Source organism: Pinus tabuliformis, chromosome 3_2 (genome assembly GCF_031772625.1).
Source record: "Pinus tabuliformis cultivar Carrire ecotype Pingquan chromosome 3_2, CPIR1, whole genome shotgun sequence".
Classification (NCBI taxonomy): Eukaryota; Viridiplantae; Streptophyta; class Pinopsida; order Pinales; family Pinaceae; genus Pinus; species Pinus tabuliformis.
This window is the reverse complement of record NC_142302.1, coordinates 736,464,975-736,489,510: the sequence shown is the minus strand read 5'-3', so window position 1 is coordinate 736,489,510 and position 24,536 is coordinate 736,464,975. Positions and strand designations below refer to the sequence as shown.

General features: G+C 36.7%; 1 protein-coding gene and 1 pseudogene across 1 annotated transcript; both read left to right on the top strand.

Moving 5' to 3' along the window:
- Positions 1-8,937: 8,937 nt before the first annotated feature.
- LOC149182718 (uncharacterized) lies at positions 8,938-9,690 on the top strand (annotated as a pseudogene).
- Positions 9,691-18,762: 9,072 nt separating this feature from the next.
- Positions 18,763-23,070, top strand: LOC149182717 (uncharacterized). Its single transcript, XM_089414644.1, has 2 exons — positions 18,763-18,990; positions 19,555-23,070. Exons 1-2 carry the CDS (start codon positions 18,763-18,765, stop codon positions 23,068-23,070), a joined length of 3,744 nt encoding a protein of 1,247 aa, XP_089270770.1.
- Positions 23,071-24,536: the final 1,466 nt, after the last annotated feature.

Below are 24,536 nucleotides of genomic sequence, written 5' to 3'. Positions count from 1 at the left end.
ATGCTAGTAGCTAAGGACACAAATATTATCTAGCTAAGGAGAGATAAGGAGAGCCTATAGACTGGTCTAAGGTGATATAAGGAGGCTAGCATGTAAGGCAAGAAGAGGTCAGCGACGTCATAGAGAGTGAGCAGTGCTAGAGTTATGAGAGTGAGGGCAGCCATACAGATTACCCTATGAGGCATGGGATATAGATACGAATATCACTTGTAGTAGATACTGAAAAATCATCCTCTTGAGAGAGAGGGCTAGATTCAAATTTGTAGTCCTCTCGTGATGTACTGTGTATACATGATGTATCCATGACACACCTTTGATTTATTCCATGCGGCTTTTTCACTCAACCATCATATTTCTTATGCAGCTAGCATGGGAGATGTGGTTGAGCTATTGCACAAGGATATTGTGTACTCATGACTGATGACATAGATATATATATTGATGTAGAAATAGAATAGATTCTATACTTTATTTCCGTACTACGTCAATATTGGATGCTTAGCTTGACATTGTTTTTTCACCTGATTGATATATAGCTGGGAATCACCCACAATCTTCAACATTTTCATTCCTATCTTCCTAGCAGTCTTAAGACCCAACATCATGGATTCATACTCAGCCACAATGTTGGTACATTAAAACTCCAATTTGAACGAAAAATGATGATGAGTGCCCGCAGCAGAAACCAGAAAAACACCTACCACAAAACAATCTTTAGAAGAAGCCATATCAAAACTAATATTCCATAGACTAGCAGTCTCAGGTCTCTCATCCTCGTTCGTAAAATCCTTAGAAATTTCCACAGGCTCAGCATTAAGACCCATTACATATTCATCCATCTCATTAGTTGTATACATGAGAGAATTTATGTAATTGTTAGGGTTCCCTCTATAATCTACAGGTTTTCCCTCTGAACATAGGCATTGTAGCATATTACAATTCAAACTTTATATTTTCCCCCAAAGGAGTACCCTAGCTACGTGATATCAACAAACCATAGGTAGGATGGACATTTACGATGCCTGATTTGCTACATTCATCATTACATGCTTTCACGACATATGTACTAGCTTAAGCACTAGATATTTAACAATTAATCATTCTTTAAAGTGTGCTAGCTCAATGGAAGAGTGTGTGCCTTACAAGCAGGAGGTTGGTTGTTCAATTCCACTGTGCACTAACATGAATTAATCAATAATTTTGTAGTTAATTTTTAATTAAATGTTTTTTATATTGATTTATTTCAATGGTGAGATATTTTTGGATTCATTGTTTTATATTTTCTCTAAGGAGAGGAAAGAGATATTTAAATAAAAAAATTATTGTCTCTAGAGAGACAATAGCTAGTATTAAATACATATTGTCTCTAATGCCAGTGTTGTCCCTAGAGAGACACAAATAAAATTGCTTCCTAAGAGACAATAATTCTTGTGTTATATATTGTCTCTATACAAAAAATATTTTTTAAAACAATAATCAAGACAATAGTTTTTAGGACTAATTTGTAAGACAATATTTTTTAAGACGATAATCTTTAAAATAATTTTTGAGACACCCCTTGAAGACAATATTTTAGACAATAAAGAAGTTTTTTTTTGTCTTAAGTTAAAACAATTTACCCAAAAATTGTGTCAAATATTGTCTTAAAATAGTCCTTTATGTAGTAGTGACATGCTAAAAAACACTCAATTATGATGCTATTTCTGGCACTAATGACCTATTTCGTTGTAGTGTTTTTAGAGAATATGTGGTCGCATTTTAAATATGGAATATCACACATGTATATATAGTTTATTACTAGAAACTATCTAGAGACTTGTCACAACAAAAAATATTTAAAATCATATTAAAAATAGAAAATAAAAAAATGGAACAATGATTAAACTCATGATGAACACTATGTTTCTAGTTTGATGTCGGTCCTTTATTTTAATTTTTACAAAACAAAAAGCATATTTGATATTTTTAATTTGGAGTGGTCAATGTATCATTTATTATTGAACAAACAGTAAATTTTTTACCTCCCACTCCAAAATAAGTAGGTCTTTTGGCATAAATATATAGAAAAGCAAATTTCTAAATACCCAAAAGAATCAACATTGAAATGATTATTTTTCTTTAATCATGTCCATTTTTACTTTATTTTTATTTATTTTCATTTTTAAATAAAAGAGTTGAACTAATCATTCATAATACACCTTGAGTGGGCCTAATGGTTAAGAGCATGTGTTTCCTCTTAAGAGGTCATAGGTTAAAAACCATGGGGGGTAGAGTATGTATGCTTTTGTAGACTTAGCAGTCAAATCATATTATTATTATTATTATATTAATAATGAACTATTCAACTTAATAATTAACCTAGCATTATAATACAACTTGCCACTTAACTTTTAACTTTTATAGACATCGGGGAATGAGAATATTCTCTAAATTTTTGGGGAATGAGAATATTCTCTAAATTTTTAGTATAGGACATAGAAGTAGAGATCCGTTTCCCAACACAAATATGCGTTGTGTTAGCAGAAAAAATTTGTTTGCAACTCAATCCTCTTTCCACTTATATTTAAAAGGAATGGTGTGTGCCTAGATTATTCCAACAAATAATCGACTATAATCAAAAGAAAACAAAATTATATTTGGTTGCGGGATAGGTAAGAGATGTATCGGAACATGAAAGAAAATACTACAAAGATCAAAATATATCCTAGGACGAACTAGAACATGCAAAAGATCACAATATATGGTATATAGTATATAGTAGTGCCCTGGGTTTGATGATTCCTGGTTATCTCTGCCGTGCCATTCACGTCCATCTTGAACTTCTCTGTTCGAAGACTTGGTGGACATGGAACATTTTTGTCGTGATGAGGCCCGCAAGATTTTTCTGCTAACCCAGCTTCGAACGACGAGCCAACAATACCGTCTGCAAGTGGTTGCCATAGAGCTAAACCTTCTACTGCTACTGCCACTTCAACGGAAGAATGAACATTCATTCTTTTATCAGTAATCCCATGCATTTGCCTGCAAGTGGCGGAGACTTCATTTAACAACAATAACAGACATACATACATACAGCAGAGAATAGCAGCATCTACAATAACAGACATACTGATTTTCATCTTCATGGGCAATGACATTATCAGTTTACTGCAAAAACGATGTGTCAGGAATGACAACTTTTATGCCCTTAATCGGGTATCGCCGAAAGGATCGGATGCTGAATAACGTTAGATGGTTCCTAGCTATTGGTTGGACATAACAAAAATTATGGCAGAAATGCTGTGTAGGGCTGATTTGCAATTGCACATAAACTATTTCATGCATATACAACACTCACAAAGGGTCATAGTCTATAAATACATTACGGTGTAGGGCTGATTTGCAAGTGCACATAAACTATTTCATTAATATACAATACTCACAAAGGGGCATAGTCTATAAATACATGACGGAGAACGGGATGTGAGGCGGAGCCGAATTTCAAGATCTGAAGTGGTGAATAAATCTGAATATGGAATTGAATTCAGATTAATTGTAGCATGTACTATGAAGGGAGTCTTTGTTCCTAGAGCACACGGAAGCGTGTCTTTGTTCATAGAAATTGCCGTGGCTCAAAGATATTTTAGCGTTCAATCTTGGGACCTCAGAATAGATCGTTTCAAACATCATGCATGTAACAGAGTCCAACAGAGTCTATTGGAGAGCGCTAGGAATGGAAGTATATGGCCGGGGTTCTTCCACTTATTGAATGATTATGTTGAATCGATGAGCGTAGGGGATCTCCTGAAGGAGCAGGAATGTTTGACTCAGCATCGCTTCCGGGTAATCCCAGGAGACCATTCGACTCTTTTCGCGTGTTAACTACCCCGATTTCATCGTAGAGGAGTGCGAGAGGAGATAATAGATGTGTTTCGAGGCTGGGCGATGTAGAACTGAAATGTGAACGAATATAACGAATATAAAATTTGTATTTTAATTTGAAATAATAATAGTGGTTTATAAATAAATAAATATATATTTTTAAATTAAAAAAATAATTAAAAATAAAGATGAATAGTAAATTATGATTAATATTATTAAAATATATATACTTAATTTTTTGAGAGTTAACTTTTTTATTGAAATTTATCTCAGGCATAAAATAATAGATAAGTTCTTTAATTAATTATTAAAGGTAGTTTGCTAAATTTAAATAATAAAAGCTAAGATAATATCTTTAATATTAATGTAAGTTTAAAAGTGATAAAATTTTATAATTGAAAATTCAATATCTTGACACACACAAAAGATCCACATCCATTACTCTTTGTTTATAGCTAAAACCTTTTATTATCATGATTGTGTAGCAATGTTGGTTCATGTTGTCATTCACTCCCATACTAATTTGAAGACTTAGTACCACTTTTTACAAGTTCATTGAAGTCAATCATGACGAAATTGATCCACCAACAATGACAACCATTTTTGAAACCAAGAGAAACCAAAAAAAAGTTAACCTTCATATGTGACTTTATCTATATCTCATTAAAATTAACACAAATTAATGTCTATAAATATATTTAAATACATGTTTATAAATTTTTAAATTAACAAATTTATATAACAAATATAACTAAAACATATCAAGTGGGTAATTTAAAACATCCACTCATATTTTTATTATTTTAGATAATATTTTATGATTTTTTTCTTCCCCTCATATTTTCCTTAAAATGTGTGAGCTGATCGAAATATGTTATTAAAACACAGTGACACAGTTACTAACACAAAGCAATTGCTCAAAAGTCCTTAGCAGATACAATCTAAAAACCTTAGCAGATACAATCTAAAAAATATTTTGAGAAGGGGTGGATGGTAACTAAGGCCAAATAGTCCTTTCCAAGCTACCTACCATAATAGTTTTCCTTGGATGGCAACTAAGGCCAAATAGTCTTTTGCTGGCTACCTGCCATAATAGTCTTCTTCCAATAATCTTCTTTTATTCTAAAGTCTAATTGCCTATTTATAACGAAAACTCACACATTTTCCTCAATTAGAGTTGCTGATGTATTTAAACTATTTGACATAATTTATATTAATGATGATTTAATTTAGGAGAATAAGAACTTCATGCCCATGATGTTATTTTGTACAGGGATATTATAATTGAGCGTCCCTGTATACACTTGTGGATCAGGGGATGCTAATGCTGCTGGAATATTATATGAAAATTTGAGAAGTTTATTGAATTTGAAAGGTATGTGTAATTTAGCTATGAGAGTTGTTGAGAGAGTTGTTGCAGTAGTTGTAATTTAACCAGGGACAAAGCTTAAGGAAGAAGATGGAACTAAGAAACCTAAATTATTTTCACATTATTTGTTTTTCAATAACCATACTACAAATATGTGTACAAACCAATATTCAATTAGATCAGATTTCAAGTATTTCAACCAAGATTTGTAGAACAACGTCTCTTGTGACCTAGAATTTGAAAGCCAGTATCCATAAAACTACAATAGGAATTTGTTTTCCATAACATGGCCAATATGTAGTGTGAGGCTATATAGGAGCTGAAATGTATAATATAGTACTATCAATGCATAGACACATTTTGGGAATTTTGGAAGGAAAGTTCCTTTTTCACCTCTAATTTTTCTTTTTTTAAAGCATTTTTAATCTTGGAAAGAAAGTTCATTTTCACTTCTGATTTCTCTATTTTCACTCTGAAGCATGCCAACTGCAAACATTTTTCATTTTGGAAGGAAAGTTCCTTTTCATCTATGATTTCTCTATTTTCTCTCATGAGCATGCCAACTGCAACTCTTAGTGGGAAAACCTCTTCTTCTTTTTTTTATAATAAAAGTTGCATTGATATTTCAAAATGGAGTTCAGCCAATAGTAACACACACAATGGTGGGGAGAGGCATGAATGATATCTCTTGAAATTCTGTGCACAACAATCTCTACTTTGCAATGTTGAATTCACCTACAATATGTCCCTTTTTATAACCTTCTGAGAGTTTTAGTGTTCTTCATGCTATGTTTATAAAAACTAAACAACTTACTTAGACTTCATGTTTTCCTAACCATATTCAGAATATGAACTATTTCCATTTTTTAGTTTTTACTATTTTATAAACTTAGATATGTTATAAACAAAAGTGGGGAATCAATGAAATAATCTTTATTAGTATTACTAGAAAAATGAGATAATTTAGGATGTAGGAGAGTTGCCTGTGTTTATCAATTTTAATTAAAAAAATATTTTTTTAGTTACTTGATCATTCAAATTTTATTCATATGTAAACATATTTAAACAATAACTGAAACCTAGTCAATCAAAGTATTTAAAAACATTATTTCTATACATCTTAAATAATAATTATATATTATGTTAATTAGCTAATTATTATAATAATAAAAAATGGTAAAAGTTGGATTAAAAAATTAGAAAAATAATATTTAAATAATTTCTTTAAAATGCATTTATATATATTATAATATAAAACATAAATTCTATCATAAATATTAGAAGTAAAAAGAAAAGAAAAGAATGAACAAGGTATACTATTTTACATAAAGTAAAATAATTTATAACATCACAAACATAAATTAAAATATATAAACATTAAAATAATCATAAATATAATTCTTATAGTTTTTGTTAAACACACATGGGCAGCAAGAACAATATGAAAGATAAAACATGACAATACATTTTTATTAACAACTGATATACATTTATAGTACATTGTTTGACCGTTGGGTTCCACATCCCAAGTTCTCTTGGACTCCTTTTCTCAATTTGGCTTCCACACTAACCCATTGAGGATTAGGTGTCCAACATTGCCCCCCTTAATCCGAAGAGTTATGTATAAGTCCAAGAAGAGCATTGTAATACAAAATGTGCAAAAATGCATGGCAGCACTAGGCTGAATGTGCTCTCTGAAATGTTGGTATAAAGGGCGATGGTTTAAGGATTACCACCAACACTGGGATGCTTAATGCAGTTCCTGGAACTCTTCCAAAAATGGCAAGAAGCTGAAGTCTTTTGTGAGAGGAAGTGCTCCTATTGTTTTGAAGAGGGAAACCTTCAACCAATAAAGGGAGGTCTCACCTCGTATAAAAGGGAGAACTTCAACCTGAATAGGAAAGTCTCAACATGTGATGGTTTAAGGATGACTAGCAACTCTTGAATGCTTAATGCAATTCCTGGAACTCTTCCAAAACTGGCAAGAAGCTAGAGTCCTCTGCTAGAGGAAGTGCTCTCAATTTTGTTCCTGGAATTCTTTCAAAACTGGCAAGAAGCTGTAGTCTTCTACTAGAGGAAGTGTCCCAGATTACCAACTGAAGGCATGTTCATGGGCATCTTTGTCTCTGGCTACAACTCTGAAACTGGTGTGGCAGAATGTGGCTCAGGCTTGCTTGATGTGACTTTGAAGATTGTAGATGACCATCATTTCCCCCCTATCAGATACAAGGTGAGATGATGGAGAAAACTCAATTTCCAGTCTCTTAAATACTCTAGAACAAGTTTTGACATGTGATTTGAATATCTTCTTAGATGTTGATGCCCATTACGAAGAAGCGATCCATCTAAGATGAATCTTTGTTCTTGTAGGATGTTTGTTTCTGAAGCATCTGTTTGAAGAATGGCTGGTTTTATGATAGTGCTTACATGGATGAAGATCAAAACAGTGATCTTTCAAATGGCCAACTCGGTCATAGCGTTGGCATTTCACAATCTTTTGTTGTTGTTGTTGCTGTGGAAGAGGGGCAGCATCTGAAACAGTTGGCAGTGAATTGTCATGAATGAATCCAGCACTCTGAAACTGAATGCGCTTTGAGTAGTCTGGAATATGAAAGGACAAATCCTTGTCATATCCAAGACCAGTTCTATGCTTGTTGTGGACAAGCTATTCCAAAGGTCTGATGATGGGCTTGGGAAGTGCAGATGGAGTTTCTGCATCTGCATGTACAACTGCTGCTTTATTGGGTAGTAAATCTGAACCAACTGTAACATTATTCAGTTGCTTCTGATGGGTTGCAGTCTCAATGTTCTGAACATAAACATGTTTAGAATGACTCCTCTTTTTTAATTCTTCTTGTTGTAGGTGAGATTCAAGCTACAAAAAAACGATCTTTTCCTGTGCATTTTGTAGATAGACCTGAATCTCTGTGAGAGAAACTTTGCTGACTTTTAATGTATCATGAGTAGTAGAGAATATGAGAGTTTTGAGGAACTCTAATACTTCATTGATTCTGGCCATTTTCTCTAATGTTAAACTTACACTCTAAGCCAACTATGAACCAATGTCATTACAACGTATTCTCAAATTTTGTTCTCTCAGAAAACTACAACAATCAAATGAGATTATTCCTTGAGGAATGAATCAAAGGCTAGATTTTAACACTACTTATTCTCCAAATCCAAACACAACGATGGTTGGTTGCATTCATATACAAGGAAACTAAAATGCTACAACAAATAAAATACTTGTTTTTACACTCAGAAATATATATCAGCAAGGATGCAGTCTTTACACAGATATATATTCAATAAATACAGTGTATTTTATCAATTTTACACCCAAGGTTCAAGGACGAACTTCCTTCACAACATTGGTAGAGGGCTCATATTTTGTCCCTAATGATTTTCGGTTTGGCCGACCTTCTAATCTAAATACGTTGCAGCCCTTCGGAGTTTCTTGTTCAGGTAGTCTTCTCGGTCGATAACTCTGGTTGATGATAACATTCAGATGACTACAAGCAACTGTAGCTTTTAAAAACCAGGGAAAATTCCCATTTTATCTCGAATAATTGAATATCATTCACTTACCTCATCTAGCCTCTCCGCAGTGGAATTCTCTTCAACAATTGTTTCAGGTGAGTCATCCTGCATAAACAGAAGGGATTGGAGGAAGCCGCATATAATTTTGTCCACACCAGCCATTGGAAATGTCAAAGACAATAGTACAGCCCGTTGGGCAAAAAAGATTAACGAACGTGGCCGTAGTTTGCTTGAAGAAACAAGAAATGCATTTTGAAATTGTTTCTTACAAGAATAAAGTGCTCTCATGGTGGTTAGGAGTAGAGAAGGATTTGGATGAGGTGCTGCAGTCTCATACAGTGTATTCAAATGTCTCCAAAGGAAGTCTGGCAAAATCTAAGGACTTGATAAAATCTTTTGGAACAGATGATCATGAAAATATATGGTTGGAGGTTCTTAACAAAGGTGATATCGAAATTGTGGGAAAGGAGAGAGAATCTCAGTTATCAAGCCAGTTTCGTGACATTGCAACAATTGTGATGGAGAAGACAATCAACCCTGAGACTGATCGGCCATATACAATCAACATGATTGAATGCCTAATGTATAAAGTCCATTTTGTTGTAGATCCTCAAAAAATTTCAAATCAACAGGCTCTGGATCTTATTCAGGACCTCCAAAAGCATTTTCCCATAAAAAGATCGCCAATAAGGTTGCGACTTGTAATTCCTGAGATTCAGGAAGTCAATTTCTTACAGAAAATTCAAACCTGGAATCCTTGCATCGTGTCCAAAGAGGTCTCTGGTAATCAGCTATCTATGGTTTGTTAGATTGAACCTGGTTACTTCCGAGATTGTGATGGCGTAGTACAAGATTGTAAAGGGAGGCTTGAAATTCTCTCTGCGCCTGTACACAAGGAGGAAGATGTGGGACCAACATGAGTGGGGCAGTGTATGGTGACTGTAAATACAATGTAATACCAACGTTATATAATACCAGCAACCACAAAGGCATCGTTCAACTATATGGTAGGAAAATGTCTACCGTTGTTATCCTCCAAACACACTATTTGCACCATCATTCAACACTTTGTAAACAGAACCATTTGAATGAGGCATTGGGTATATTCAATCGTATGATTAGCCTAGTGGACTATCCTACATATGTTTCAATATTTCAAACTTGTATTCAGAAAAAATATTTGGCAGAGAGCAAACTTATCCATGCTCACATCAATCAGACTAGATTTAGCGTAGACAGATTTCTACGAAAACATGCTTCTCAATATGTATGTGAAGTGCGGGAGCCTAGCTGACCAATAGAGATTTGTTCAAACCATTATTAAATGGAGGAAGCAGTACCTCAGGGCTGCCTGTTGAAACACTGGTCGCAACCGGCATAGAGCAAGCATGCATGTACAGCTCAAACCAAGGTCTGGCACTTCACAATGTCTAGAACTCTCCACTTAGTAACTTCAAAAGCACTCTCAGAAAACAACAGTTTCCTTGGAGTAGAGGTGTATTGGGTATACACAGTGTTAAACATTGGAAGAGTTGAGCGATATTACACGAGTAATGGAGCAGACCAGCGTTAAATCTTAGGCAGAGGCAGCACGGTATCAACCTGGAGTGTGGTGATGTGAGGAGAAAGAGCGAATACCATAGAGCGGATAGGTATGTTAACGTACAGGGCCACATTTTTTTTTTGTGAAACGCTCATGGAAAGTTTAGACAGCGTAGGTAAATAGTGTCTAGACATGGCAGTGACAGTGGAGGGAGTAGTTTAGTATAAATGGAATATGGTAGACAAAACGCAGGCAATGTCAGACAAAGGTTATGTAGAGGTGAGCAGCGCAGAGGATAATACAGGAATATTATGAACAACTGATTATATGAAACAACGTCAGGGGCAGCGCAGCGTTACATGCAGGTGATTATAAAAAATGGTCAACAACATTATTATATGTCAAAGCAAAGTAGGAGCAGCACATAAAAATGGTGCTCGAGAAATGAAAGATTGCAACTAAAATTTAGCTGATAAAATATTCAGGAGAAAATATTCATGAGATGCAGAATTGATGGCAGAAATGATCTACGCATAAAGGCCATAAAACAAGTGGTTCAAAATAATTATGTAGGGTAGGAATACGCCTACTCTAATACCATGTTAAACACACATGGGCAAGAAGAACAATATGAAAGATAAAACATGACAATACATTTTTATTAACAACTGATATACATTTATAGTACATTGTTTGACCGTTAGGTTCCACATCCCAAGGTCTCTTGGACACCTTTTGTCCATTCGGCTTCCACACTAACCCATTGAGGATTAGGTGTCCAATAGTTTTCAATTGGGGTGTGGGTAATAGTTAGTTTTAATTATAGTTGGGAGCTAATGTACAACTTTTGATCTTCAAAACTTGACCTTCCTATCTTTGAAAATGTAAAACATATAGCATACACGTCAACAAATACCTGTCTCATACCCTATTACTCGAAGAGTTATTTTCACTAATTATTTCATTCCTCAATCATACCTTTGGTGGTATTTTATGGTGTTCAACTCTTGGTGCACATTCATCATGGTTTTTTTGACCTCAACGCCACCATTATGGTATCACTTTGAGTGTGCATGATATTAGTTTATATTATTCCTTCACATATACTCAATACAATGGTTGATACATGCTAATTGTCTCCCAATATTATCCTATTTTACCATTTTACCTTGGTATTAGCCTCATCGGTGTTCATTAGCTTGGAATTCCATCATTTATTTGACAACTCACATGATCTCCTCTGCAGCAAAAATTTGATTCAGTAATCCGCTTAGCCACTTTCTTTAACTTGAACAAAGATTATGATGAATGGAATGAATACTTTGGTGGAATTCCCATGACACGGTCTTGACCTTCACCCAAGTTTCCATGCCTCCACATGTTAAAATATGACATCACTGGTGTGCTTGGTCCAAAATATTGTGACTATCACCCTTAATTTTGTTGAATATTTTTCATTCAAATAATTAATTATCTCCTTGGACTTGAGTACTTCTTTTTGTACTTATTTCTTGTAGAAATCAATACTCATTTATGATACTCTTATCATAATATTTTATTGTGGAGTTATAACAATATACTCCCATATAAAATGAACTTCTTCAATAATGTCACCTCAAAACAGTTGTGTATCTCCCATTAAAGAAATATTACCTTCAAACTTGGTTTTCAACTCTTTGATTTCATATTGAGTTTCATTATACTTTCTTGAAAGATGATTGTTATTTTCATATAATATGTGCTATTAACTCTCCTTTACATTCAACTACTACCTTACCACGACCAAATCATCTTGGGTTTCCTTCAGTTCAACTTATGAAATTTTGAGCTTTTCCATGACCTTTGTTAATTTCTTTGAAGGTTCATCTAATTTAGTTCGAACCATAATGGGAAAAACATGATTTTTAATTTATTTTTGTAAGCTCTGCACTTATTCCTCTAAAATAAGTATTTCTTTATTTCTATCAACTAGTTATGCTATTAATAGTTCCTTCTTTTCAACTTGAGCCAACTCAGTTGTTTGAGTTTTCTTAGTTCTGGGCATTTTTAAGTCCTTCCATAATAATTGCACCTCATATTCAATAGAATATAGTACACATCAGATAGGGGCTAGTACAATACACTGGACAGAGGGGCTAGTACACTACACAACACACAAGCTAGTCAGTAGAAAGGTATGTCACCATGAATGATTGAGATTTAATGATACATATAAGTTTACAATTTCCGTGATCTCCCTCTCTATCATTCTCTATTTGTTTCTATATGTCTATCTACGTGCATAGAAAGCACAACCCTTTATGATTTCATATTACAATGGAAACATCATAACGCGAATCTCTCGATTCTCATATGATGTAATTTGAAAATGCATATTAAAAATTTACAAGGTTAGGAAAACTGTATAGAAAATTTTCCAAATTACATTAATTATAAATATGAAACCCTAAAATTTCACAAAAAGAAAAGAAAAATTGAGGCCCAAAACAAAAATGTTTCTCATTGTTGAGCCACTACACCCTCCTTCTATCCCCATGTATTTGGTAACCTTTTTCCATATTCAGGTTGTCTTCAATCCTTTGGTACACTATTTGTAGGGACAATTAGGGAGCATAGTTGCTCCAGAGCTCTTATAAGAGCCTATAAGGGGAGTACTACATCCCCCCTTTCCAAAGCGGCATGCTAAAAAAAAAATCATTGCAAGAATTGTTGTTCCAGGGCCAATTTCTATGTCTATCATTGACCCATGTCCCTTTCTTGTCGCTACACCTACTCATTCCTCTGGAAAGTAATTGCTAGATTTCGATCCTCTATCCTCCTCCATGATTTACTAACTTTAAATAGATTTTTTTGCATGTTTTACATCACTGTAATGACATCTTAGTTGTAACTTAATTGAAATTTTATTATGGTATATATTTTCACTTTGATACCATGCAATATGATTATGGTTTCGCTTCATATGCTGTAATATTAGAAATAACAAAAAATATATATTAAATATTAGATGAAATAAATAAATTTTCATTTCGAATGTTTTTTGGTAGAACATGAGCCTTCCAGAGGATTGAGTTGATCTTGATATCATTCCAGATTATGTTGGGTATGGTTCAAACATTCGAGACAATGATGATGAGGTAGATGGAGAGGACACCGAGGTATAACACAACGATGATGACATTGATGATGATTATGATGGTGATAATCATTATATATATGATGATGATGATGAGCAATAAGTTGGGAGTAGCTAGTGAAATTTATTATAGCTAGTGACATTTATCATATAGACTCCATCATGGATCATCGTTGATAAATCGTTATGATGTCTCCTTTAATGTTTATTATCATATATATCATTTTCACCTACATTACCATATTGAATTTTATCATTTTGAATTATATAATTTTTACATATACTATACGGGGCTACATTATGTGTAGCTGGTGGTAGACCAAATTTTTATTTATTAATAATATGATAATATTGGTTATAGTTTAAAAAAATATATTTTTATTTCATGCCAATGTTGTGGTGTGGTTTGTAACTATAAGAAGCCTGAAAAGGCTATGCTATGGAAATCTCCATGATGTGAATCTGGACCTACATTATGTGTAGCTAGTCATGACCAACTATTCCATTTATTAACAATATAAAATATTGGTTATAGTTTAAAAAAATGTTGTTAGTAGCTATAAAGGAAGCATCATGAGTTCTTAAAATGAAAGTAGAATGTGACGCTTAAATGAAAGTAAAATTAGATGTTAAATTGGAAGCCATACATGGAGCTATTATTGGCTCTAAATAGGAAGCTAAATTGGTTGTTGAACAAGAAGAAAAATTGGAGGCTAATTAAGAAGAAAATACCAACACTAAAAGGAAGCAAACCCTGAACCTAAAAGAGAAGCAAACCCATTCACTAAACATAAGGAAACCCTCAAACTAAAAGGAAGAAAATAATAGGGCTAACATGGAACCAATTCTAGAAGTAAGAAATTTAGCAACAATGGATGTTAAACTAGAAGCACACTAGAAGCAATCTGGGAAGTAAAACTTGGCGTTACCTAGGAAGGTAAAAAAGAGGCAGTTAGGTAGTAAACAAATAAGTAATAATCGGAGAAATACTAGTAGCCAAACATGGCTTAACCTCAGAAGAAATGACTAAATAAATTTAGGTAGCAAATAAACAACTAATATTAGAAGCAATATCAAAGGCCAGACTTGGGATTCCCTGAGAAGAAAAATAAATAAGTCATTCAGGTAGAAAATAAAGAAGTAATAATTGAGGTAATACTAGTAGCCAAAATTTGCATTAGTTGTGAAGCAAAAATACAATTCAGGTAACAAACAAAGATGTAATAATGGACGCAATATTAGAAGCCAATCTTGGCCTTCCTAAATTTACAAATAAAGAAGACATTCAGGTACAAAATCAAGAAGCAATATTAAAAAAAATAAAAGACACTACAATGGAAGCCATATTAGAAGCTAAAGAAGATGCCATAATGAAATCAAATCTATATGCAACAAGTGATTATATATTGGAAGCAAAACTTGATGCAACAAAGGTAAGGATTCTGCAATCACTAAAGCATCAAAAGGTCTAATAATAATGGTAACAACAATCACATATTAATTATAATTGAGAGGAAATAAATTAAAAAGACACAATACTTTCCTAACCAATGAACGCTACTAATAAGAAGGGCCCTATCTTCCTAGCAATGGCTAGTACACTACACAACACACAAGCTAGTGAATAGAAAGGTATGGCACCATGAATGATTGAGATTTAATGATAGATACTAATTCACAATTCGAGTGCTCTCCCTTTCTATCATTCTCTATTTGCTTCTATATGTCTATCTCTGCGCGTAGAAATCACACCGCTTTATAATTTCATATTACAATGATAAGTTCATAATGAGAATCTCTCGATTCTCATGTCATATAATTTGAGAAAGCATATTAAAAATTTATAAGGCTAGGAAAATTTTGCAACAAGTTTCCCAAGTTACATTAATTATCAAAAGGAAACCTTAATCATTTCAGAAAAATTTCACAAAAAAAATTGAGCTCCAACTGGTGCCCAACACAAATATGTTTCTCATCCATGAGCCACTCAATCCTCCTTCTATACCCATGTATTTGGTAACCTTTTTCCATATTTATGTTGTCATCAAGACTTTATTACACTAGTTGTAGGGGCAGTTAGGGAGCTTAGTTACTCCAGATCTCTTAAAATAGCCTAGGAGGGGAGTGCTACATCAACTGTCTCTATAGCGACATGGTAAAAAGAAGAATCCTTCCAAGCATTGCTGCTCCAGGGCCAATTTCTATGTCTATCATTGACGCTTTGCCCCTTCTTGTTGCTACACCTGCTCACTCCTCTGGAAAGTAGTGGATAGACTTCAATCCTCTATCCTCATTCATGATTCACTAACTTTAATTAGATTTTTCACATGTTTTACATCATTCTGATGACATATTAGTTGTAACTTAATTGAAATTTTATTATGGTATATATCTACACTTTGATATGATACAATATGATTATGGTCTCACTTCATATGTTGTAATATTAGAGATATAACAAATATATATTAAATATTAGATGAAATAATTAAATTTTCATTTTGAATGTTTTTGTGGTAGAAGACGAGTCTTCGAGAAGATTGAGTTGATCTTGACATCATTCCAGATTATGTTGGGTATGGTTCAAACATTCAAGACAATGATGATGAGGTAGATGGAGAGGATACTGAGGTAGATGAAAACAATGATGACATTGATGATGATTATTATGGTGATGATCATGATAGACGATGGTGATGATGATGAGTAACAAGTTGGTAGTAGCAAGTGAAATTTATCATAGCTATAGACATTTCACACATAGACTCAATCATAGACCATCATTCGTAAATCGTTCATTAGTTTTTATTACCATATGTATCATTTTCACCTAAATTACCATATTGAGTTGTATCATTTTGAATTATACCATTTTTACATATATTATATGGGGCTGCATTATGTGTAGCTAGTGACATAGCAACAATATTTTTCATTAATAGTATAAAAATATTGGTTATAGTTTAAATATATATATATATATATATATATATATATATATATATATATATATATATATATATATATATATATATATATATATATATATATATATATATATATATATATATAGATATAGATATATATATATATATATTTCATGCCAATGTTGTGGTGTGGGTTGTAACTATATGAAACCTGAAAGAGTTATGTTATGGAAATCTCTATGATGTGAATCTCGGCCTACATTCTGTGTAGCTAGTGAGGGCCAAATATTTTGTTTATTAACAATATAAAAATATGGGTTATAGTTAAGAAAAATGTTTTTGGTTTGTATGGATGTCCATTTCTCTAAAAAATATTTATAAATGGTATGCTATAAAATATTTCATGTGAAATATGACTCACTTTATAATCATAAAATGTATTTAATAGGCATGATATAATTAACTAATTTAATTGAAATAAAAATTATTAAATAATAAATGGTAGCTATAAGGGAAGCATCATAAAAAGAAACTAAACTAGAATGTAGTGATAATAGAAAGCGGACATTATCTTTCTAGAAGGAGCACTCTGGAACTAGGTTTCAGGCTGGACAGATCTTGACTCAGAGCTGGAACCGCACAGATCTAGATTGGCTGCACTGTTTCGAAAGGGGCAAGCACTGTCGGTTTGGATGGAAGCAAAGGGGTCCAGTGGGACCCCAACTTTCAAGGAGATCCTCATGCAGAATCAGAGACAAAACCTGAAAGAAGGAGTCAGAATATCAGGAAGGGACAGCAATAAGCAAACTGGCAGCAGGAACAAGGAGAAAAAACCAGTAGAATCTGACAAAACAGATAACACCTCAGGAATCAGAAACAAAGAGGTGCAGGACCGGACAAATACTAAAGACAAAACCGCCGCAATACCCAACTCTTCAAAGAACAAGGGAGAACAATCAGAAGAAGACAAAGAGCAAAAAGACAATGATGAGGGACAACCGGAGAAGGAGGGGGAAACCAGCGCAAACCCCAACAAGAATCCCACAACTAACAAAGCTTGCAAGCCCAAAAAGAACGATAATCTGAGGGTAATAATCAATGACCCAGAGATCCAGGCTTATAGGGAACATATGGTGGAACATGCCATTATCTGTAAATTTATGGGAGTTTGGCCATCAGAAAGAACTCTGTGCCAATGGATAAGACAGCAATGGAAGCCGAGAGGGGATGTTCAGCTTCATCTGGGTGCAAAAGGTTTTTTCACGGTAGTGTTTTCTAATCTAGAAGATAAAGACCGAGTATTCGATGGTGGTCCATACTTTCTGGCTTCAGCGGGTCTGTACATGAGACCATGGAAGCCAAACTTCGTCCCAGAAAAGGAATCTTTCACTCGAGTCCCAGTCTGGATCAGACTGTTCTCCCTCCCGATTGACTACTGGGGCTTGAATGCGTTAAAACAAATTGGTGACAAACTGGGAACCTTCATTAAGGCATCAGAGGCAACACTACAGAAAAGATATACCTCCTATGCCAGAATCTGTGTTGAAATGGATGTCTCTGGCACGCTGCACGAAGGATTATGGCTAGAATACAGGGATGAGGAATACTTTCAGGCCATAGACTATGAGCAGATACCCTTTCGTTGTCGCAAATGCCACGAGCATGGGCATCTAATAAGAGACTGCCCGATGAACAAGAAGGAGGCAGAAACTGAAACAGTGCAAGACAACAAAGACAAAGACTCATTCATTAAACCAAAGAACAGACAAAGAGCCAACAGAAGAAGAGCTTACAAAGGCAACACAAATAGAAACAACTTCAACAACTCTTTCGGTGTCCTAGACCTTGAAACGGATTCAGAGGATAAGCACAACACATCGACTGAGGACGCAGGGCATGAAGGAAAGGAAGAACCAACCAGGAAAGAAACTGAGGAAGGAGATTTCAACAATGAAATCCAAATGCAAGAGAGAACTGAAGAAATGGAAGAAGAAACAGATATGCTTACCAGTGAAGGAGGGAGTGAGGATCTAGAGCTGGAAGAGGCCCTAACTTATGAAGGACTAAACCTCCCTGCTATTGCTGAAAGCTGGAGGACTCAAGGAATTGAAACAGCGCCGGATGAGGAAATCAAGAAGGTTAATGATTTATTCATAGCACGGCAAAAAGCTGAACTAGAAAAACAAAATAGGAAGTTAGGAATAGTCAAAGGCAGTAGCCTCTACACCAAGAGCCTTCTGGGAAGAACCTCAGGTTCGAAGCAGAAACGACGCAGGGGCCGCAAAACAAGTGGAGAAGTACTGCAGGAGCTGGGTGAGATGCTATGTAACGCAGGAAAGATGAAGGTGCTAAGCGCCTTCCCGTCCTTCCAATAAATTGTTTTATCATGAAGATTGTATCATGGAATGCAAGGGGGCTTAACAGCCAGGCTAAGCAGAGAGTTCTAAAGAGGAAAATGCAGAAATACAAACCGGAAATATTGTTCCTACAAGAGACTAAATGTAACAGAGACAGCATTGAACGCATTCGCATCAAGCTGGGGAGAAATTTTGAAGTCCTGGAGATCGAGAGTCAAGGTCGTGAAGGAGGCCTGGCTACGTTTTGGGACACAAGGGTAATCCAGATTTTATCAGCGGAGGCAAGTAAACATTTCATTGCGATGGAGGTTCAACCCACAGGTAATTCTAGATCCTTCTTATGTATTAACATTTACATCCCTCAGTTATTAGAAGACAAAATAAGTTTCCTATCTTCGATCTCTAGACTCATAGAAAGAAACCCTAATTCCAAATGTATTCTGGGGGGGGATTTCAACATGATTACCACCCTTCTGGAAAAGAAAGGAGGCCTAAGGAAACTTAACAGGGATGCAGATACCTTCACAAGTTTTATTGATAGTGCCAAGATGGTGGATGTTCACCCTAAGAGTGGTAAATTCACTTGGAACAACAGAAGGGGGGGCGAAAGATTAATAGCCTCCAGACTTGATCCTTTTTTAATTTCAGAAAGCATATTATTGGATGGAATAATAGTCGAATCGGATATCCTCCCAAGTGGAGGTTCAGATCACTAGCCTATTTCACTCATTGTCGAACTTCAGGGCACCCCCAGGAATAAGCCCTTTAGATTCGAAAAGTTTTGGTTAGACCATCGCAACTTTCTATTGATGGTTGAGCAGTGGTGGTCGGAATCGGTGGAAGAAACAGGTTCCAAAATGTTCAACCTCCAAAAAAAGCTAAAAACCATTAAAAATAGAATAAAAGAGTGGAACAAAACAGTGTTTGGAAACATCTTTCAGGAGAAAAGTATCATAGAAAACAACCTGGAACAGATTCAATGGGAAGGTACAGTAGGAAACAGAAGCGAGGAAACTTCTGAGCAAGAAAAAATGCTCACTCAACAGTGGCACAACAGATGCAAGCAAGAAGAGACTTTGTGGAAACAGAAGTCGAGAATCCAATGGCTGAAAGAAGGGGAGCAGAACGCTAAGTTCTTTCACAGGTCGGCCATGGATTATAGAAGCACAAACAAGATCTTAGAACTAAAAAACAATGAAGGGGAGGTCCTTAAGAATCACACTAAAATATCAGCTCTGTTATCGGACCACTTCTGCTCCATAGCACAAGAACCGGGAACCAATAGAGAGGAAGCTATAAAGGAAATTACTAATGCCATTCCTAAATCTATCACAGATGATCAAAACTGGGCCCTTCGGAGAGTAATCTCTCTGGAAGAAGTTGAGGAAGCAGTGAGGAGCATGCCCAACGATAAAGCTCCAGGGCCGGATGGATTTACCATCAACTTCTACAAGGCCTGCTGGCACGTTGTCAAGCAGGAAGTTTGGGAGGTGGTGGAAGACTCCAGACGATCTAGTTCCATCTTGAAATCTTTGAACTCTACCTTCATTGCTCTCATACCTAAGGTTGAAGAAGCAAATAAACCGGAAAAGTTCAGACCCATTGCATTATGTAATGTCATCTACAAAATCATATCTAAGGTCATTGCCAACAGGTTGAAGTCAATACTACCGGGCATAATATCGCAGGAGCAATCTGGCTACGTTGAAGGCAGGCAAATTTTAGATAACATCTTGATGGCACAGGAGATGATTCACTCACTTCAGTCAAGGAAAGTAGCAGGAATGCTTATGCAACTAGATCTATCTAAAGCATATGACAAAGTAAGCTGGAACTACCTGGAAGCAGTATTAGAAGCGTTCGGGTTCAGCAGGCAATGGATAAAATGGGTGCTGGCTCTAGTTAAATCACCAAGATTTTCTATCCTGGTGAATGGCGCTCCTTCAGTCCCCTTCTCTCCCTCGAGAGGTATTAGACAGGGTGACCCCCTATCCCCTTTTTTATTTGTGATTCTCATGGAAGGCCTGAGCAGAATTATCGCCAAGAAAAAAGCAGAGGGCCATATTAAAGGTCTTCAACCTATCAGATCAATTCCAGCCACAACACATCAACAGTTTGTGGATGACACCATGTTACATGGTGTTCCCACAGTGAAAGAAGTGCAAGCCTACAGGGATATCCTCAACTTGTTCAGCAACGCCTCGGGTATGGAGATTAATTTCTCCAAGTCCACAATCTTCTTTTTCAACACTCATAAGGAAATCCAGATTCACCTGTCTCGACTTCTAGGATTTAGAATTGGATCCCTTCCTTCGAAATATCTTGGAGCCCCTCTGACTCTCAAACCATGGCAGAAGGCTCATTGGGAAAAAGTTCTTGCCAGTATGGAAAGGAAATGCAAGCACTGGACTAACAGAGCTCTAAATTTCGCAGGAAGGCTTACTTTAACTAAAGCTGTCCTGCAGGCCATTCCTCAATACCTTTTATCAATTCTCCCGGCTCCTAAGGGGATCATGGATCAGATGAGAACAATACATCGATCCTTTTTGTGGAATGGAAAAGGAGACAAGAAAAAATGGTCTCTGGTAGCATGGCAGAAACTATGCAAACCAAAGGACAGAGGTGGTTTAAATCTAGCCGATCCCCTAGTGGTCAACAGAATTTGTGGGGCCAAAATCTGGTGGAAATGGATAACTGATACAAGCTTACCTTGGGCCAAACATTGGAAGGAGAAGTACCTGCCGGAATATAATGATCAGGACCTCATAAGAATTCAGGACGTCCCTGCTGGCTCGCCAATATGGAACCATGCCAAAAACAACAGAAATATAGTTCAGGAACACAGTTTCTGGGAGATAAGGAACGGAAGCCAGGCTCTTTTCTGGGAGGATGCCTGGCAGCAACTCCCTAAATTGGAATCCCCAGAGCTTGCATTCCTGAAGCAGATAAATCAAAATGAAGGTAAACACAGAGTTAACCAGTACTGGAACCCTAACAGTAGAGATCCGATTTGGAGGGAGTGGATGATCTTCAACACAGACATTGACGAGAACACAAGGGAGAACATTCAGCTTTTGAATCACAAAATTCTCAAAAGGAAGATTCGAAAAGCAGAAGAGAATGACAAGCTGAGATGGGGTCTGCATGGCAATGGAAATTTCTCCCTGAAAGAAGCCAGGAGCATAATAGAAAAGGAAGAGCAGCCTGAAGTCGTGCCCTGGTGCAACAAGGTATGGGACAACCTCTTCTGGCCGAAAATCAGAACTTTTCTGTGGCTGCTGATGAGAAGGAAAACTCTAACCTGGGAAAATATGTATAAAAAAGGTTTCAGGGGACCCTCAAGATGCCCAATGTGCACTAATGATGCGGAAACTATGAATCACCTTTTTAACTCTTGTGAGTGGGCAAACCAGCTGTGGAACTGGATGGAAAGTATTCTCGGCGAATCTGACCGTGACAGGGAATCCATTCACGGAACAATTCTCAATTGGAGAAAAAACTTCTCACAGTCTCGAAGAGTTAATAGCATATGGAAATGCGTCCCAGGGTTTATGTTATGGACTATATGGAAGGAGCGTAATCGCAGAACATTTCAAGATGAACATAGAAATATAGAATTTGCTAAAGAAACAATTCTAGCTAATATCCAACAGCTTATTCAGACAAAATGTAAAGCAGAACAGGATGAGAAACCGTCAGCTCAGGACTTACGCATCCTGAAGAGCTTTCATCTGGAGGTCTCCAGCAATCCATCGACGTCGGTGAACAGGCCACCACCTTCCTCGCAAATCATAAGATGGCAACGTCCGCCGATCGGAGGTCTAAAACTGAATTTTGATGGAGCTTCAAGGGGGAACCCAGGTAAAGCAGGTATAGGAGGCGTAATTCTCAATCAGAATGGAGAAATTTTACATATATATTGCAGGGCGCTAGGAGAGAGCACAAACAACGAAATGGAATTTGTTGCGCTCGAAGAGGGACTGCGAATTCTTAAGATAATTCGAAGAGGCAATGTAATTGTGGAAGGGGATTCTTCACTAGTTATCTCTACGGCCAAACGCATTCAGGCAGGAACCAAGGCTAGCAAAGCCATTAACCACTGGAGGCTGGCTAAGGTCACTGAGAGTATCGCGGAGCTGCTGGAAGGAATGGGAGGCTTAGTGTTCCAAACGATCAGAAGGAAAGCGAATGGGTTGGCAGACCATCTGGCAAACTTCGGCGTGGACAACCAGGACAGAGTTTGGGATAGGTGTTGGCAGGAGGTGGACTGCCCTATTCTTAAAACAACATGTGCACAGCTGGCAGAGAAGGACTTAACCGAAGCCGATCGAGCTTAGCTGATAACGGTTTCTGGTCAAGGTACCGGATAAGTGGAGAAACCGGTAACGGCAGAAGTAATCTCCACGGGGGCTGGATGATAGAACAAAAGTGGCGGTGGCATTCTTGGCGGCAGCAGGACAGCCAGAACAACAATCATAGCAAATCACACCGCAGGTTTAACAGCATCAAAAGAACTGGAGACGGGACGCTTGGTACGTTTCCGTATAGAAAAATATCAGCAGCTTTTATGATAATATTGGGAGGGGCGATTCGGCCTGGGTCTTGGCACAAGCCGGCCAGCCAAGCTGGCAATTATGAAAAGTCACACCACCGAATTAACCGTAGCAGCAGCACAAATGAACGGGACACTTGGTTCATTTCTGGCTAGATGAAGATTTGCAACATTAATGTAATATCGACTTGGATTGGCTCAGTTTGTGCAGCCATCACCCCAATTTATTACTACAGTACTCCCACTAGGTGATGGACAGGGACAAGCTTCATACGAAATATCATGGGGATACACTATATATCAGACTGTCGGGACCCTCGTTTACCTATTGTTATCTCTAAAGACGCTGAGAGAGTTTCGCTCATTGGCATTCGTATCAGCCGGGATAAGCACAGAGCGCAAGTCATGGATACGGGAAGCTGTAGGTCTGCGGCTGCTAACCATGAGCTGCGCGAGGCGCAGACTATGTATGAGACGAGAATGGTCAGCAGGAATAAGCGAAAGGTGGCCGAGCTGGAAGCCAAAGTGAAAGAGGAGGAGGCTCGACGGACTGAGGAAGACATGGCGGGCGAGGTAAACTGGATTCAGGACCCCGGTACTCCCTCGAAGCGAGCCACGCAATATGTCAGAACTAAAGCAGAAAATTGGCGCATCAAAACCCTCTTAGCCAAAGCCCTGGAATCTAACGACAAAGATAAAGAGCATGTGGTGAATGAAATTAATTTGACTGAGGCCCAGATGGTGAAAATCATAGACTACAACAGCTCGCTGGATCGTCGCATTACAACTGTGCATGAAGCAGTTGAAACAGTTAACAAGAAACTCACACTGCTTATCAGAATACTGAGGAATACCGTGTGTCCAGACCGCTCAAAGCAGCAGCACAAGACTACGGAGGTGCAGGAGAACGAGCCGATTGAAGCCCTGCAGGCCAAAGTGGATAAGCATGTTCTGGAGGTGGGCCTAGACACTATCAGTCACATGGGAAAGTTCATCTAGCTTCCTCCCTCGGTCTGTTCTCTCTGTTTCTGGTTCAGGCTTCGGCCTTTTGTTTTCTAGCTTTGCGTCTATGTACTGTCAAGTGTTTTCTGTGTCGGTTCATTGAGCAGATGCTCTCATTTTTGGCCTCCCTGCGTGGTGTGCCCTTAGCTATCTTTTGAATCTTCTGAGCAGTTGGTTTGGATTTGTCTTTCATTCTGTCTTTTCTCTCGATCTGCCTTGGCAGATTTTTTGTACTATATTTTGTGCTAT

What these genes read in the sequence shown, in the direction of transcription:
- LOC149182717 (XM_089414644.1), top strand. Translation starts at nt 18,763, where the DNA reads ATGAAGATTGTATCATGGAATGCAAGGGGGCTTAACAGCCAGGCTAAG. An exon ending in CTACGTTTTGGGACACAAGG is followed by an intron (nt 18,991 to 19,554) that starts GTAATCCAGATT and finishes ATGGTTGAGCAG; the next exon opens with TGGTGGTCGGAATCGGTGGA.